This window comes from Lissotriton helveticus, chromosome 2_1, assembly GCF_964261635.1.
Source record: "Lissotriton helveticus chromosome 2_1, aLisHel1.1, whole genome shotgun sequence".
NCBI classification, from domain to species: domain Eukaryota; kingdom Metazoa; phylum Chordata; class Amphibia; order Caudata; family Salamandridae; genus Lissotriton; species Lissotriton helveticus.
In genome coordinates, this window is record NC_136059.1 from 87,288,442 (window position 1) to 87,308,098 (window position 19,657).

Below are 19,657 nucleotides of genomic sequence, written 5' to 3' on the forward strand. Positions count from 1 at the left end.
CATCCATCACATTTGGGATGGAGTATCCCATCCATCATGTTTGTGACCAAGTATCCCATCCATCACATTTGGGATGGAGTATCCCATCCGTCATGTTTGTGATCAAGTATCCCATCCGCCACGATCTTAATCAGGCCCTAAGATTCCATCAGGGCAACAGTTGCCTCACTGCTTGCCTCTTCGGCACCATTACAGAAATGATCTAGACTTATGCAAATTAGTGTAACCCCACCAAGCTACCCAATGAGCAGTCAGGCCTGGGGTGGGGATGGAGGAGCAACCTGCTGGCATCTCAGCAGAACTCCTTCATTGCATTCTGGAAAACGCAATTTGTGATAACACTACCTTACTAGTGAGTTCATGGAAATATGACAAACTGCATTTACCAGAATACAACGGCGAACGTCTGATATGAGGCCAGCAGTTTTCTCCCCAACCTCACTTACCCCCACTTGTTAAAGCTCCTCTTAGAGGGATTAGGCTTATAAACTTTGGGATGTCCTGTATGCTTTGGAGCGGTACTGACCTGATAAAATGAAAGTTATTCAGACAAAATATTGAGTTCAAAATATCGACAGACAAAATATTGTGGCATGGAATTATCGAAAGTAAGAAAATCTATGTCAAGAATATCGAATTTTAGGTAAGTAATATCGATTTTTAAAATATCGGAGTCATTAATATGGTTCGCTGAAATAAAGTTGTTTAAAATATTGATTTTAATCATTGTTCTGTATTTTAGTATATATTTCAAATGTTTATGATGTATTAGTTGCATTTTTAGAAGTTATAAAATTTAATTGAATTGAATTTTGTGTTTTTAAGTTCCTTAGTAGCTTTTGGGTTTATAGGAGTACAGGGTGGGGAGTCATTTAGTTATAATGAATTAATGAATATTGTTTACTTAATATTTTTTATTTAATTGATTTTTAATTAGGTTAATTGTGCTATTAATATTTTCATGTAAATGTTTTGCGTAGGTTGTGGGGTTTAAACGGGTAAAGGGTGGGAAGTAATGAGTTAATAATTAGTTGTTATTTAATATTAATTAATTAGGTTAATTGTTTAATTACATTTTTTAAGTGCAGGTTGTAGGGTTTGTAGAGGTACAGGGTGAGCAGTTAATTAATGTTAATTAATCAATAATTATTTGTTAAATATTATTAATTACATAATTGTAAATGAATTATTTTAATTGTCTTAATATTTTTTTTGTTTAATTTTAGGTGGGGGGTTGGGGTTTATACGGGTAAAGGGTGGAAAGTGAATTATTTGTAATTAATTTATATTTAGCTTTTAATAAATAATATTTGTTTAATTGACAAATAATTATGTTAATTGCGCATTTTTTTTATCGATTTTAGATGTGGGTTTTGTAGGGGTAATAATTATTATATAATAAATATAAAAATATAATACATCATAATACTTTTTTCAAGTAATATCGATTATTAATTTGATAATTTCTTATGCTAATTGTGTGAATAATTTTCTAGTAAATGTTATGAGTGTGTTGTGTGTTTTGTGAGGGTATACTGTGGAAAAAACATTCATCACAATTAATTAATAATTAATATGTAAATTATGATTATTGGTTTGTTGATACATATTTATATTATTAGTATATATATGTATATATATATATATATATTAAAAATATATATGTATATATATTTTATTTTAGTTATGTTTTAGGTGAAGGTTGTGAGTTTTGTGTGGTTATAGGGTGGGAAGTAACTAAATTAAATTTATGTGAAACATTTATTTTTGTTAACAAATACATTTTAATATAAATGTTATTTGTATGAAAATAATCTTTGTATTTTATTTATAGTAATACCTGTCGGCATTTGCGATGTGTATTTAACATTGTAATATATATATATTTTTTAATATTAAATATATTTGTATTTTTTATTCAACGTATTTGTTTAATTCATTTTTTTTTTATAATTTCATTTTGTTCCAGATATTGTATTTGTTTTTAATGTTGTGTTGCACTGACTGGAGTGAGAATAGCAAATTGTACCCCTCCGCAATCCAACACTTTCCCTACTGTTTCACTGACTGGAGTGGGAGTAGTACATTTTACCCTTTAGTAATCCAACACTTTCGCTACTGTTGCTCAGACTGGAGTGGGAATAGTAAATGTTACCCCTCCGCAATCCAACACTTTCCCTTCTGTTGCACTGGCTGGAGTGGCAATCATTATTATTTTTTTTAATGATACCTTTTATTGTTGTGTTAAGTGTAGAGCGAATAGTAAATTGTAGTATTTTGCAATGTCATATTTTATGTAATTTTATATATATTGTAGTTAGAATAGTAAATCTTATTTTTGTATGATGTAAAAAAGTTTGTTGCTGTTGTGTTGTGTTAGGTGGGAGTAATTCTTTTAATATTTATTTAGTATTAAAATGTTTTCTTTTTAATGTTGTGAATGTATATGTATTCATTTTAATATGTAATAATTTATTTTATGCTGTAATTTATATAATTATGTTTGATTTATTATTATAATAATATTTATAATTTACGATATACTCTGTAACTTATTTTTAATTAAATTGTAAAATGTGTGTATTAATTTTTATTTTAAATTAAATTGATTCACTTTTTTAATATTTTATGTTTTTGGTATATTTAAATATGTTTACATATATGTTTGATAATATTATGTTATTTAGGACTTTTCAAACAATATCATTAATTAAAATATTAGTTAATTTATATTTTGCTTATATGCACATATATGTATGTGTGTGAGTGTGTTTACATTTTTAAAAGAAAGTGTATTTGTTTTTTTGTTAAAATATACATTTAATCATATTTTATTTTTTACAAATTGATGTTAGTATTTAATATATGTGTATTTTAATATTTTAAATTATATATTGAAATTAATATTTAATACAACTATATTATTCTGTAAACTATACATTTTTATATTTTTGTACTTACCTTTTTAAGTATAGTAGTCAATATTTTTTTATTGTATATTTTTCCCTCAATATTTTTTACATCTATATTTTTGTGGTCAATATTCTGTCAGTGAACCGTTGACCATTTCCTTACTTATGAGTTGCAGAAAAGTGAACTGCATTTACCAGAATGCAAAAGATAACTTTTGCTGAGGAGCCAGCAGTTTGCTTTCTCTCCAGCCCCGTATGTAACACCCGCCTCAAGGCACAGAATGTAAGGGTCAATGACTAGATACACACACAAAAGACACAGTAGAGAACCAATGATGGATGAAAAGGCTTGAGAAACAGATTACAAACCGCTGGGCTGCCGCTCATGCCAGTCTTGTTCAGGATAAAACAGGCAATAATTAAACAATCAGAGGGTCCCAGGACACAGTCAGTGGCCCAGCCGCAGTGTGGAATTGTAATTCACGAAGGGTACTTTCCCACTGACCGGGTTAGTATGTGGGGGACTAGATGGCAGTGCAGCTGGCCCTTTTATGCGTCTATTCATGTTACGGGTGTTTGACTGTCTGTTAATGAGCTGCACTTATATTTAGCTTGAGTGAACTCCTGGAGTGGTCTGGTAGCTACCCAATATTGAAGGGCTGAGCTCAGTTTGTTAGTGAGTTGCCAATGACTCTACATCACCTTGTGAATCAGGGATCCACATATGTAGGGTAGACCATTCCCACACTCACACCCCACCCCATAAGTGTATACACCTGAAAGTTGAAGATGCACATCTCGTGAAACCTTCGAGATCACTCGATCACACGTATGTAACACAGACCACAGAGTCTTTTTTTTTTTATTTTTTTTTTTTTTTAAAACCTTTATTGTACAAAGAGTGCTCACAAATACGGGCCTACAACCCAACGGGCTGGCCACCACATAGCAAAAGCCTAATTAACAATACAAACGTGTCCACAGGATATGACAAAAAGAACACAGGAGACATATCAAAAGCCTTAGAGCAATCAGCAGGGACAGGATACATGAAGGTTGATTTTCTTTTATGGGAACGGGGAGTACAGGATCATGACGGGCAGTGAGTTAAGCAACAAGGGAGGGGCCGTGGTGAGCCGCGATTCGGCGATCATAGAAATTACAGGATAAATCCAACACGAACCAAACATATCGATAAATACAATCCCAACTGAGGTACCACAAGGAGAGGATATGGCGTTCGCCGGCCAGCGCCCACCCACCACAGCAACAATCCGACCCAACAAACATGAGTAAAAATGATCCCATCGTAGAAAGCAACACGGTACACACCCCAATAAAAGGAAGGAAATCCCCCACGAAAGAGGGAGGGGAAGGAAAAAAAAGGAAACAGGAAGGGACTCCTCCACAACCACGCGCCCCCCGGCAACAAAACAGGAAAACATAAACCGGCACACGGCATCCATTAAAGATCGATGACGGAATACGTAGTGAGCCATAATCACTATACTACCGGAAGGTCAATGCATCAGAAACACCCCAGGGGGACACATGACGAGAAGGAGTCCCGAAAAAGAGAATACACAAGAGCCATAGAACAAAAAAGGGAGAAAAAAAGGGGGGGAAAAAGACCCCCCAAAGTGACAGACCCCCCCACCCACCCCTCAAGCCCACCCTGCACCCCTGCAGAAGGCTATGGCCTACCCCCCAGCAGCGTGCCTGTCGCCCTAATTAGAACCCGAAATATAGAAGAGCAAAGGCAAGACGGAAACAGAAGACAAAAAAGAGGGAGGGGAAGGGAAAAGGGAGAAAACACACGGGAGAGGGCCTAGGAACAGAATTGTCTGCACCCGCCTGCGAGAAAAAGGGCAGAGCCCTCGGGAAGTCAAAAAATATCAGGATACACTCCAGGAGCACCGTAAAATCACACATAATCATACCGTTACATGCCGATCATCCAACCAGTACAAGACTACCGCACACAGAGGCAAGTTTGTATCAGCCCTGTCCTTGTTTGTCCAAAGTCGTAGCCGTCCGATTCACTAAGAACCAGACCGCGAAGAACAGAAGGCAAAGAGCAGGGAGATCAGACGGCAGTCCAGATAAGACACGTGGAGTAAAACCTGGAAGATCCAGGAAAGTCATAGAACATCGCACACAATGCAGGCACAATTTCAGGGACAGTTCGAGAAAGGCCGACCCAGCTGGGTTGGCACAGGAGACACGGCCGGTCAGCCGAGGCGAAAAAAGGCAGGAAGAGTCATCGAGTCCAGTCCAGATGGGATCCGGCTCCCGGACCAGCGGCAGAGGAGACAGCACAGGACGATGAAGGGCAACGGAACTCCGCACCCCAACAGACGCGGCAGTCGCCGGGCCCATGTTTCCTAGGATAGGGCCAGTCGCACCCTGCAACAGTGAAGCCGCACCCAGTTTCGGGGGCCCGAACGGCCCGAAGAGAGGATCCACCTCCAGGGTGACGACGGGTGCGGCCAACGAAGCTCGCCAGGAGTGTAGGGCATCCAGGATATCCTTAAGTGTAGGAAAACCTTTACAGTATCCGGCACCCGGGTCATGCGGCGGGCCTCCAGCGCTCGTCCAGGCCCGGCTGAGACATTCAGGGTCGGCCGCCATCTTGGAAGCCCGGCGGGGCCGCGGCGGCCGTCAACCTCCGTCCGGGCAGCAGCGAGGCAAATGAAGACCAGCCGACCGGCAGCAGGGCACTCCAGGGCAGGAAGGGGGGCCACCAGAAGATGGGGAATCGCCGGCTCCCCAGTGCCGCCGGCCCCGTTCCCCGGGTCCGGGCGGAGGAAATCAAAATGGCCGGACCGGAGAACAAAGGGGGAGCAAGCCGGATGTACGGTTAGCCCCGTCAACAGGAGGCAGCGCCTCCACCCAAGGCCGCCGGCCCACCGGAGCCGGCCAGCAAGCCACAGCCGGCCTATACGCACAACGGCCCCTACGACCACGTCCACTGCGCCATCAAGGGCCGATCATCCTGCTCCGCCCCGTCCGGGCGCCGCCAAGAAGGTACAGGCCAGCCCGCTCCGGAGGCCCCGAAGCGAGCGGGAGCGCCGTACAGGATCCACGGCACCCGAAGACCACCGGAGCAAAAGGTGAGTGCCTGCAAGGCGTCTTAGCACTACAGCACAACAAAGAGGGCTTCCCGGGGCAGGATAACAGCAGGATAGACGATAAAAACAGGCAGGCGAGCGGAGCCGAGCTAAAACGCGGCCATCTCGGACGCGAGCTTGGCTCCTCAGACCACAGAGTCTTGAGTATTTATTCTGCAGAAGTCAGTAACACACCTTGGACCAAAGCTTGTCGGGAAAATACAAGTATTGGGGCTGATTGACAAAGGTATTTTGGAGTAGTACATTAGTACTCCTTTAATACTCTTTTAATTACTCTTACATGCCTTGGTGATTGTGCAATTAAAGGGCTAGGCTAATTTTTACTAACAGGGAATTGGACCGTTTGGGAACGATTCCCTAAGACCTGTAAGAGTACGCAAAAAAGTACTTCTGAGTAGTACCTCTCATACTCATGAATGCTTTTGGGAGTCAGCACCTGCGTAATTTTCACTTGTCTTTGCAGTGTTGGAAGGGCTGCTCCACTGCTACTACCACACTAAGAGGCATATTTATGTAGGTTTTGCATCGCCTTAACGCCACGCAACTGGGCACAAGGGCTACGCAAAGCCTGTCAGATTGATCAATCCAAAGCAGGCCGCCTTGCCTGGCCCTGCATGGCTTGATAAATACAGAGTAATGCAGCGCACATTGCCATTCAAAGGAAGGCATTGCATGGTGTTCCCCTACATCCATGAATTAATTCTGGCGCAGTCCTAGATTTACCATTACTGGTGAATCTGGGAGTGCATCAAAATGTTGTGCCTAACCTGGCAATAGCTTTATTTGTCCTCCTTTTACCTCTTTCTATGAGTGCTGAATTCTGAAGCACACATAGAAATGGAAAACGCCTCAGAGGATTGCTTTTGTGCAGGAAGGTGTCCCTTCTTGCAGAAAATCAGTCTTGTCTGCAAAGCAGGGACCCCTGCATCACAGCACAAGGGTGTCTGTGTTGGCACTAGTCAGCCAAAAGGGCAACCAGCACAAGAGAAGGACAGGAATGCATCGTATTACGTTCCTGTCCTCTCCCTTTCTCACTTTCCCTTTCAAGGTGGCTAGCTGCGATGCCCTGAATGAAAGCTACATTAATATGCCCCTAAGTACCTTGACGAGAAGAGACTTCAGATGCCTTCATTTTAGCTGCAGCCCCACTCAGTACAGGTGCCAACCCCACAGACCAAGGGAACGTCTTATCATGATACTCCCATGTAATGAGCCTTTTGTAGACTTGGCACCTCACTCATCCACAGAAAATGCACTGGGCATGTTATATTCTGCGCCTCACTCATCCATACAAGATGCGGTAGGCATGTTATTCTCTGCGCCTCACTCATCCACAGAAAATGTGCTTGGTACGTTATACTCTGCATCTCACTCATTCAGAGAAGATGCATTGGGCAGGTTATACTCTGTGCCTCACTCATCCACAGAAGATGCATTGGGCAGGTTATACTCTGCACCTCACTCATCCACAGAAGATGCATTGGGCAGGTTATACTCTGCACCTCACTCATCCACAGAAGATGCATTGGGCAGGTTATACTCTGTGCCTCACTCATCCACAGAAGATGCATTGGGCAGGTTATACTCTGCACCTCACTCATCCACAGAAGATGCATTGGGCAGGTTATACTCTGTGCCTCACTCATCCACAGAAGATGCATTGGGCAGGTTATACTTTGCACCTCACTCATCCACAGAAGATGCATTGGGCAGGTTATACTTTGTGTCTCACTCGTCCACAGAAAATGCACATGAGCTAAAAAAAATAGTGAAATCCGATGACCTGTAATGATACCCAATCCCCCCTGAGCACTGTCTCATTGAATTAAGTTAATATGAATGTTTCTTTAAATAAGGAAGAGATAGTAGTACTGGGGTCCCTAATTAGACAAAGACCAAGCAGACCACAAGACACCCAACACCTTCAGCATGTCAAACATTTTAGTACAGCGCGAATAAATCCAACTTTATTCGCCCAGCAAAGCTGGTACCAGCAGCACCCACAAGCAAAGCACTTAGAGAACCCAATACAACACTGACCTTCCAGTTCTCCTCCAGGTGCCGACATCTTGGACATGGACAGGTAGGATGTGCCAACAACGTCGTTGTGACTCAATCGATCCCTAATTAGGCAAAGAGAAAAGTGGAAAGATATAAAGTGAATGATTCTTGTTAAGACTATCTTTTTACATCTTTTGAAAATATTTTTCTGTCTAGTTTACAATTTGTAGTTTTCTTAACTGCCTAAACTGCTACAGTTTGCAATGAGTTGTTAAGAAAAAGCTGATGCGAGGCGCAGGCACATAAATGTATTATTTGATATCCCGATGAGCCTTTTCTTTTTAGTCATCACTGCCTTTTGAGCCATAGTCATGATACTGGAATGTGGCAATAATATTTTTCTTTTATTTTATTTTATTTAAAAAAAAGACATGGTAATCGTTAGAAATAATAAACTTTTTTTTCTCTTTGTTGAATATGACTTGTTACTATGCGAGTCATTACATCACGTGGCATTACAGCGACTGTGTTGTTACCACGCAATGCCATTACTACGCAAGTCATTACATCGACTTGCAGTAGATGGCGCGCTAACGTTAGAAATGTATAATTTACTATTCCAACTCCAGCCTTCGCACCAGTAGGAAAGGTGTTGGAATAGTAGACTATAGTATTCCTTATGTTAGCGCGCCATCTACTGCAAGTCGATGTAATGACTTGCGTAGTAATGGCATTGCGTGGTTACAACGCAGTCATTGTAACAACCGCGTTGTAATGGCATCGGGGTGTAATCACCCCGATGTAAAGGTTGTTTCCCTTACAGCACTTTTAAAATCTACCAACATCATGCTTACAATGCAAATCCGCACTACAAACAATCCGCAATACCATAATCCTCACAAAAAACATACCCACGCTTGTCCTATACACACTAGTGTGGTACCTAGATTACTGAGCATCCTAGCATTGCCTACACCACACCTATACTAGCAGTCATCAACCTGACTCATGTACAGTACCAATGCCCGGCTTTTGCACTAAAGTCAGTACCTTTTAGCTGTATTGTGTAACGTCATTACTTTTTTTGCTGTATTGTTATGTACTGTGATTGAGGGTTCTCACTTTTTAATGATGTTTAGTATATACCTCCTGTTGACTGCATTTGACCTACACGTTTCCTCATTTGTACCTCGAATTATCCTATATGCACTATTTGAAAGGAACTCGGGTCTAGCTAGTGCTATATAAACTCTAAAAATTAAATAAATACAAATAAATGAATTATACCAATACAACATTACTTTAAATCTGCACAGCTTGTTTCCAACTAATTACATTGTCTCTGTACTCTACAACGATTCTACCTATAATAATTGTCTGATCTACTAACTTTTAGCCTAATCTGCATATTCAGCAATATTTCACCTATACTACTCTAACACTCAACTCATGCCCATTACACCACAGCCTCCCAACAATTCACATGTACCATAACAAGACTTCATCAAAGTTCCCTCCACTCTAAAGATGTGCTGACTATACTAGTCTTCTATACTGCATTCTACAACCACACCTTGCCTCAACTCGACAAATATTTATTCTAAAGATCTGTAGATAGCTAAAGACAACTTTCAGGACAATATGATGCAGTTTTCTAAGTTTGCAAGCTAAAACCCAGCCATTAACTTTGGTGTTTTTTGCAAATTGGGATTGAGTTTTTGTGTAAGGGAAAAATAATGGGCTGCATTCTTGCATCAAGTCATATAAGAATACAATGTCGCTTGGGTGGTCTGTTTCATTAATTACTACTTAACGTCATCCCTATCATCTTAGCATCGGTATTGTAACAAAGATGGACTCTTTTCTGCAGTTCATATATTGCTTATTTTCACACCAGTCTTTCTACATTGATAGGATGTAGCACCTAATACAATTAATATTGCCTCTGTTCTACCTTGTAGCATTGCTTAGATTTGTACATAACTCACCAGTCAGTAACTCTCACTCTTATTTTCTCACACATGGATGGAAACTAAATACAAAAAGAGAATGCATTTAATAAGTAAATTAAGATAGTTTGTTGTGCTGAAATATTCATAAATATGACATTTTGAGAATTAAGCTATATCAACATGCACTTTTGGGACTCTGAAACATGAACATGTTAAACAACAGTTCTTACAAGAGAGGACCCAATTCATATTTGTTTTTTGTCCTTCTAAGTTCAATTAAGTTTTGAGAAAACCATGTGGTCGTAAACATCAGATCATGATTCCCCAATCAGGAACTGAAAATGTTTATTATCACAAATGGTTACTAGCACAGGACATTTTCTACAGGAATTGTGCACAGCGCAGTGATCAGGATCATAGTAAAAAGTATAATTTTGTGACTTCAAGCATAATCACATACCATCTCAAATGACCCCCATTTGCATATATACATTTATCCCTCAGAAGAGATTAAATAATGCCTGTCAGCAACATGTGACTGTCAATCCCCTAACGCCTCCAAATTTGTAACATTGTAGGGGAAGAGATTTCTCCACCCGTAAACAGTTTTCTGGTGGAGAAGAAAATTGTAAAAGTTTACTATGTTTTTGCACGTTTTTGGCACAAGTTTTCAAATTGTCATTAAAAAAAGTAGGGCAGAAGTATCTATGGAAATGTACAACTTGCATTGATTTCCATTCCCACATTCATTTTGGGAAAATTTTAGAAACATTAGAAATCTGCTCAAATTGTTCAAGGTGACCAACATAATATTCAAAAATATGATTGTGAAATAGCCAGAGACGCACTTATTATGGTAAATCTTCCTTCTAGTTTTGAAAGGTAACTCTAAAAAATATGCTGCATCAGCATTCACAAGAGTTTGAAAGTTTACATTTATAGTCATGATATATGGTCTATGAACCTATTAAGGAAGACTTTGAAACTTATACCACTGTAAAATTCTAAGTCATTAGATTGTAAGGACATGGGGTAATATCTCAATATTGGGTTCTTGATACATGGTGACATTTATATTTCGTTCCAGTCCAACAGGTTAGTGTGGATAACACTTATTTTGTCTTGTCTAACATCCAACATAGAGCTTAATAAAACACTTCAATACTCAAAAAGCGTATTTCATTTTATAATTGCATATTAGCGGTAAAAAAACACATCTTTAGTGAAGAAGAATTTTCTAGTCACAATGCATATGTGGGATTATTCAAACATGCCTCTAAGTAAAAACTGTTCACATTTGAAGAATCATATATATATGTGTGTGTGTGTGTATATATATATATATATATATATCTACATGCCTCTAGTCTCCACCCTAAGCACACCATTAATAGTATTCCCTTTGGAGAAATGTTACGACTAAAAAGAATATGTAGTTCTCTTGATGACTCTGAAAGATGTGTAAGGGAATTACGAGACCAGCTCAAAGATCGAGGGTATTCAAACGCTATGTTTGATCAAGCTTTGGCCAAAGCTAGTTCCAGAACCTGAGCGAGTCTCTTCCCTGTTGAGTCTAGTAATAATGTTATCGAAGAACAGAACCGGACCGTTGATGTAAGGCCCAATGTATGTCCCAGATTCATCACGGCTTTTAGTGACCAGGAAAGTACAATCAGAAAAATTATCAACAAGAATTGTCCTATTGTCCTTACGGATAATGTCTTAGGGGCCATTTTCCACCCAAACCTATGGTGACCTTTTGCACGCAACATGGGAGCAGTTCTGGATCAAACTAGTCCAGAACTAAAACAAAAAAACATCTGGCTGCAACCAGCAGCAGGGTTTCGTAAATGCCCCAGTTGCAGAGCCTGCAAGTTTGGTGTTAATAAGACCCACTACCGTAGCCCTTTCAGTTTGGAAGAAATTCCGATTGTTGGTAATCATACCTGTAAAACGGAGTTCGCTCTATACGTCCTGACGTGCACCTGTGGCCTCAAATATATTGGGAGCACCAAACAACAGGTGCACGTCAGGATTTTACAACATTTACTTGCAATTTTGCACAGCGACCCTTCCTATCCAGTGGCGTGCCACTTTGAAATTAAACATAATAAGGATGTCAACTGTTTATCGTACTATGTAGTGGGAGCAGTGTCCAAATTCTGTAGAGGTGGTAACAGAGAGCTCAAACTAAGGCAACTAGAGTCAAGCATGATCCTCGAGTTCGATAGCAAGTGGCCCAATGGGCTGAACAATACCGAGGATCTGCACACTTTTTTATAAAATGACTCATTACACTTGTCGGCCTATTCCATCATTCTGTTGATATGAGCTCTGTGACCCCAGGTAATCAGGTTCCCTGTTGCCTGGGGGGGTTTAAAATCTATATAATGGCTCTCGGTGTTTCAGTATCTTGATCAGTTTCTTCCCCCTGGCTAGTCAGGTTCCCTGTTAGCCAGGAGTTGTAATTTTTCAGATCCTTAGCCCTTTTGTGTAAATATATTTAATATCCTGCTTTTTCTAATAAGATCTCTTTTAGCACTTTTTCATTCACAGGGTGTTTTAATCAATGTTTATGATAAACACCGTAATTAATATCAAATGTTTTTATCATGCTTTATTATCCGACAAAATGTGGTTTTATCCTAAATTGTTTAGAAAGCATGGATTCATCATATTTATACAGGTTGTTTTATCATTCACTATAGCACTTTACTTCTGAACTTTTGCATGTGTTAGTTAGCTTGTTTGCACTTTAGACATGAACTGTTTTGCACTGACAAGATCACGTTGAAATGTACCATCCTACTCTAGCTCATTCTAGCATGTGGTGCTCGCAAGATATATTATGTAGGAATTAGTAATTTAACCCTAAATGTTTACGGATTTATCCGGTAATAGTTAGAAATTGTAAATACTTATTTTCTTCGGAACAGCTATTTATACTGTCAACCATGCGTATTTGCACAGTAAGAACTACAGTGTTCAACATGTTGTCTATGTCCATGGACACATGGCCTGGTTAGAGGGCAGGGATAGGTGGGCCACCTAGCAGTATAAAATCAAAAAAGTTACAAACAGTAATTGCATGTGAGCAAGGGCTTGCTTAGCCCGAAACGCTTTGTGCACTTTTACCAGCTGAATTGCTAAATAAAGAACCTGTAACCTGATCCAGTGGTCTGTCTCCTGGTTATCGCTTCGCCGGTCCGAGTGGGGATTGGAAGTGGCGTGGAGGAGTTTTTGTGTATATATATATATATATATATATATATATATATATATATATATATATATATATATATATATATATATATATATATATATACGTATATATTTATTTACTATAAAAAACAAATGTGACAGGGACACAGACAAATCCATAGAAATTCAGCACTTATTGTTATTAGTTATTCTTACCTCAAGAAACTATAACTCATGCTCTAAAGTAACCATAACTTCTGCCCCCACCAGGCCCAATTTTCTTACCATTAGCTTTATTGCAAATGTTGCAGCACTATTATCAATGATGTAATAGAAGATGTCATGACTGATGTAATATGTGAAGTAATTAGCAATCCACGACGAGAGTGCAAGTTATAGTTAACTTCCCTTCTGAATATCGTCCGGGCCCCAGGGTGGTGGCATCCACTGGGGCCAAAAGTAGCCCAGGAAGGTGGCTGCATTTGCTTTTATCCCCAATATAAAAAAGATGAATTCCCCCCTTCCCCGGGAACTGGCCCACCTGAGGGACTAGTAAAAACAAGCGTGGGAAACCACACTTTTTCATTTTATTTTCAAAAATGAATGTGTGTCCTCGTGTAACATAACTGGCGCTATGTAAAGCTCTCAGATACCCGATTCGGGTCAAGTTCGTGCTAAATAAAACTGTGCAAAGAAAAAAATGATGCCACTGTTAATAGCAAACAAAAAAAACGCTTTTCCAATGGAAACTAGGTTCTAACTATAACTACCTACTGGTAACCACCAGTAGGTAATATATATATATTTTTTTTGTTTGTTTATATATATATATATAAATATATATTATTGTTCCTGTCCACAGAACTTGATTCATAAGGGGCTGACTGAGAACTGATCTATTCATGCACTGAAGATGTTCGCCTAGGATTTGCTTTTCGGGATTCATTAAGAACCTATGTTGTGTATATATCGTGCATTCCAATTAAAGCTCTTATCTTCCGTGCGGTACTTCTAGTACTTAACATTTTTTTCGGGCTTCTTCTGAGCTAAATATTTTTTTCTGTTTTGCTGGGTGGAAAATTAACTGAAAATCTTTGGTAATATTAAAAAACAGTACATATATTTTCTGCTCTGTTGCATGCTACACCGCCTCACGAAATATATCACGCTCTGCTCCAAACCAGCTGTGTTGTCCATAGCATTAAATTATATCTGTCTGTAAATGTATATAGATATTAATTCTGTAATTTTGAGTATGGAACTTTACACTCGCTGTTCACTTTTTTTTACTTAAGTTCATAAAAAATTCAAGTTTACATTTTCGAAATAAGAGGATAGAAAAGGTTCAAAATTAGTTATTTTTCCTCTGTACAATAGGTATCACCATCTACAATATACAGTCTTCTGATAATACAAAATGTATACAGTCTTCTGATAAAAGAAAATTACTGTTGACTTACCCTGATTGGCAAGGTGATGCTCTGATTCCACTGTGGGTTTGCATTCTTCTCCATGATTTTACTGCAGAGCTGGAAGAGATCCAACATATTTTATATTAAATATATTTATTGGAAAATGCAATGTATTTTTACTTTACATATTTTAGAACTAAAATGAATACATCTATGTGGACTTTAAAACATTAAGGGCACCATTAGGATGGCGGGCGGATCGCTCCACCGGGCCTGCGGTGACTACCGCCGGCCCGGCGGGGGCAATCCGCCCGCCATCTACACAGCAAAGACCCCCTGCCATATTATGATGGCTGGAGGGTCCACGGCAAACGGAAAGACCGTCCTCCGCTTTTCCGCCCGTCGACTCGCCGACCAGCGAAAAAAGTGCCTGCATATGGTGGTGGTGTCTGAGAGACGTATTACAATGCTGGCGGTCAATGGCCTTTCCATGGCAGCGCAGCCGCCGTGGAAAGGAATACGGTATTTGCTTTGGGGTCCCGTTGCGGGCCACCAGGGTGAAGAGGGTTGGGGGGTGTACATGGGGGTTACATATGGTACCCAGCTCATTGCCATGCACTACGTGGCAGGCACCACGTTGTAGTGCCGTGCACAGTCCTTTCCCCTTGCGGGCGGGTCTACAGCCAGCAGATCAACCCACAATGGAAAAGGCACAGGATGCGCCAGCCAGTGTGGCGGGCGCATCCTAATGTGCATGGCAGGACCGCTGCAGCATCGGCTCCCGCGCTCCGTTACGGTGTCCGCCCAGCATTGTAATAGGCCCTTAAGTACCCTAACACTATGTAGACCCTTGTGGTGACTGATTTTCATGAAACGTGCTAACTAACTGATTCCAGCACGATGGATATGTTTTTAGTTTAAGGGCATGATTGAGATGTTGGCGGATGAGTTACTCCCTCAGAACATTAACATAAATCTCATAGAATATAATGGGAATTATATTTCGGCGGACGGAATATCCATTACTGTTGTGACAGAGTAACCTATCCGCCAAGACCTAAATCAGGTTCTTAGTGCAATTTTTTACATTTGGCAACTGAGTTCAACCTGCTGCATGTTCAAGCTGTCTAAATACACAACAAAATCTACTGAAATTACAACTGAACACACTTAAAAATAAAAGAAGACAAAAATAAGTGCATAAAAATAACATTGAAATGAATGTAGGGAAAACTATTGATCTCCACGACCATTCTGTAGCTGTGCGACTAAACACAAATTTGCTCCATCTACAGTTCACTTTTGAATGTTTGATAATAAAAGTCATATGCTGGTCCTGCTCGACCTGACCGCCGCATTCGACACTCTGTCTCCTGCCATTCTGGCTGGGCGTCTGCTGGAAATAGGAGTGGACGGACCGGCGCTTAGTCTCTCAACATCTTTTTTGACTCAGCGCGAACAAAGGGTCAAGTTGGGCGACCACCTCTACTCTGTCAAGCCTGTGCAGTGTGGGGTTCCTCAGGGCTCGTCCCTGAGCCCCACGCTCTTCAATATATATGTAACACCGCTTGCCAGGCTTGTCAGATCCTTTGGTCTGGAAGTCGTATCTTATGCTGACGACACCCAGATCATGGTCTCCATCTCACATACCGCTGACATCACTGCCCTTAATTTTAAAGCCTGTATGAAGGCAGTCGCGGTGTTGAAAATGGCAATGTATATGCACATAAGCGGCGTTCATTTGTGTTCACTGTACGAGTAGGGCGGGTCCTGCTGCCGGCCGTTGGCCGGGGAGGTCGTCGCATAAGGTGGGCCAGAAGAGGAGCCGAGGCCGACGGGATCCGGGCGTCCCCTCCTCTTCTTTCTTCAATAATGGCTGGGACAACACGGGGGGATGTCTTGCTCATGCCATCGACCCCCCCCCGTATCTCCTGGTCCAGCCCCGGCTTGGTATGAGCTCCCCGTTCGGCCCTGAAGCGGCGCCTTGCAGGCCACCGGGGGGGATGTCTTGCCTATGCCTCCGACCCCCCCCCCCTCTCATCGCCTGGTCCGGCCATCATGAATGTCAACGCCGAGAAAAACGGCATGGGGTGCGCTGGGAGGGAGAGGCGGCGCGAACGAGCCTCTCCCACCTCCCCAGGTGGAGGCCCCCAGTGGCACCCCCAACGCTCCACTCACCCGACAAGGGTTCGTCCACTCTTGTGATGCAGTGACTGCTGGAACTCGTAAAATGGCGGTCGACCCTGCAGGAGCGGGCCCGGCGCGAAGGGATGGCCCGGTTGCTTGTTAATTAAGAAATGAGTCCCACAATCAGAAGTGTTCTCCTCGACTTTGAAGATTCTATAAGAGCCACGGGGCCCCCGACCCCCGCAGACACCCCCGATGGGGAATGACTGCCATGATTGCCCGCGGAACGATGAAAATGTAGCCACGAGACGTCGGCGCTCCCATGCTGGCCCCAGCCTCAGTTTGAATGACTAGAATCCTGCAGACTACAGTTCGGATCAGTTCCAGTGAAAACCCAGTATGACCCGGTAGAAGAAATTGTTGCCTCCCTCCCCCTTTGACTGATGGTTCATACCGCCGATCCTTTCTGTTGCCCTTTAACGGAACTTTTGGACTGCCGAAAGAGGCTCTGGGCCAACCACGAGTTGGTGGAGATTTTGACTATGCCTGGATCTGCCTGGCTGCACCCAAAATGGCGCCAGTACAAATGAAACTTTCAACTCCTTGTTGTACCCCGATTGCTCAGCCTTGGTGTCATGAGATATGTATGCAGTTTTTTAAACACATGGATTGATATAGGATGTGTACTGATTATATGTTCGGACAATGAATTGATATGGGATGTGTACTGTCAGTTCGGACAATGAATTGATATGGGATGGGTACTGATTATGTGTTCGGACAATGAATTGACATGAGATGGGTACTGATTGAACATTCGGACAATGAATTGTTGTTAAGTTTTGGCGCATCATGATTATTGAAAGTTCGAATTTCAACACTTATGATACTCGCTCACACTGAAGTTTCGATATGATTCTATTGCACTTGTCGCACTTTTTATTATGAAATCAACGACCACCGACTCCATTAGGTTTTCCACTAATAAGTATCCCCACATGTACAGCTCCAGCCTGCTCCGTGGCCGGCCCACGGGGTTGTAGGCCCGTATTCGTGCTCCGACATTCTTATTAAAGATTTTTGGAAAAAGCAAACGTAGTTGTCACGCGTAGATTGGTAAGTTTCGAATAAATGACCACTATTTCCGATATAACTAAAATACGGGTGAGATGGCTCAGCTCGATTAGTTAAGGGTTAAAAAGTATAGTACTCAGAAATATTGCAAATATGAACGGTCCAGGTTTTTTGTTGTATGTGTTTTTTCATTTTTGTACAGCCTAAAGCAACCGCTAAAGCTCCTGGTATTTAGCCTATACTTTATATGCTACCTGTATCAGGAAAGTTGTTTTAAAATGCCCCTAAGTCGCCCCGAAGGAGTGCCACCTGACCCCCCTAGTACGAACGACAACGACCCCGTACCACTGTAGGTTATCCCTCTTCCTCAAAGGAGAGCACGAGCTCGCCCCCCCACTTTACACCGACTGCCCTTTGTTCTGACCCCCCCCCCTGCACACGATCCGTAATACCACACTTGGGCGACCTATGCTATCCACAGGCTTCCGATAATCATCTCTCCCACACTAAACGGTCCACCTGGGCTTAAACGCCAAGTTGGCAGGGACTGCATCCCGTGGAGATAGGCCGAGTATGTAGTAAGTAAAAGCCTTTTCGGGTTTATGCGCGCTAATGTGTTTTTAAATGCTGCCCCCGCCCCCCTTCTTTTTCCCTCTTTCTGCAGGTCACATCGGAACGTCGATTAAAGTACGAAAAAAAATGGTGATCTAGCGGACGAAGAGATGGGAAAAGGGGTTTGATTATGGTGCCTACACACAACGAGCAAACAATGACTATTTCTCTCCCTGAACTTAGCGCTTGGGAGGACAGCCTGAAGCGGAAACTACAAAATATGACTTCGCTTGGCACCCCCGCCTGGAGGACTAGGAATGTTGCCAATGTTTAAAATCTACTACCTCCTTTTCGCACCCTCATAGACATGAAACTCAAAGCTGCCCCATTGTTCTCCCAACTGGCACCCACCGTGAGCATTAGCCCGACCAGGTTAGTTCTAGACCAATTGACAAAGGTGTAAGTGTGTGCAACCAAAGCCACCAGTGAAGGCAGCCGACGATAAAAGAGAAGAAAAAGGTAAAAAGAGCTTAGGATGCTAAGGATGCGCAGCATACAGGAAGAGATCATTTTGGCCAATAACTGTTCTATGTTTTGTCTCGGATTTTTGTATATAATACATGTACTGTCTCCCCCGCCTGAGTTTGTGTGTACGTAATGTATGGATCTACGTCGTCCCTCTGCCTGTGTTTCCGTATTACTTGACCCCTGCTGTTCTGTGTTGTGTGCGCACTAAATGGCCTATTATTGTACACGTTTCTCTCTCTCTCTCTCTCTCTCTCTCTCTCTCTCTCTCTCTCTCTCTCTTCATGTCATACGTGTACCGAATGGTTCGTTTAGAGTGCGGACGACTCACTCTCTCTGAGGGTCCCCCTGTTCCCTCCTCCCTTGTGTGGTAACGTTGTGCCCCACCGGCACAAACCTAATTGGGTCTCTTCGAACACAAAGGTGTTCGGCAAAATTGACAGGAACTAAAACGATTGTAACTTGCCATATTACTACCTCTCCTTTCTGCAAAACGATAGAACCCGAGTTGGTAATGAAAGAAAGGACAGGTAAGACGACTGATGTCCCCTAATCTGGCCTTTTTATAGGGGGACTATAACGTCAATGGTCTTCTGTTTTTCAGTTCGTTAGAAATGCAATCCCCAATGCCCAGATTGCCCCACCCCTCTGCACTTAAGTGCGGATGTCCAAAGCGTCCTCGCTTCTCCCGATTGACCCCAGCTCCCTGTCCAAAGCGTCCTCGCTTCTCCCGATTGACCCCAGCTCCATATCAGCTATCCCCGAAGCGT

The 19,657-nt window shown here is 41.8% G+C and overlaps 1 protein-coding gene across 1 annotated transcript in view; it reads right to left on the minus strand.

Moving 5' to 3' along the window:
* Positions 1-19,657, minus strand: part of DYSF (dysferlin) — a 1,004,398-nt gene that overhangs the window by 663,126 nt on the left and 321,615 nt on the right. Inside the window, exons 14-16 of the mRNA XM_078674496.1 lie at positions 14,658-14,726; positions 10,033-10,076; positions 8,084-8,166 (exon numbers count right to left, since the gene is read on the minus strand). Of these exons, the coding sequence (XP_078530622.1) occupies positions 8,084-8,166; positions 10,033-10,076; positions 14,658-14,726 (196 nt within the window). The remainder of the gene's footprint in view (positions 1-8,083; positions 8,167-10,032; positions 10,077-14,657; positions 14,727-19,657) is intronic.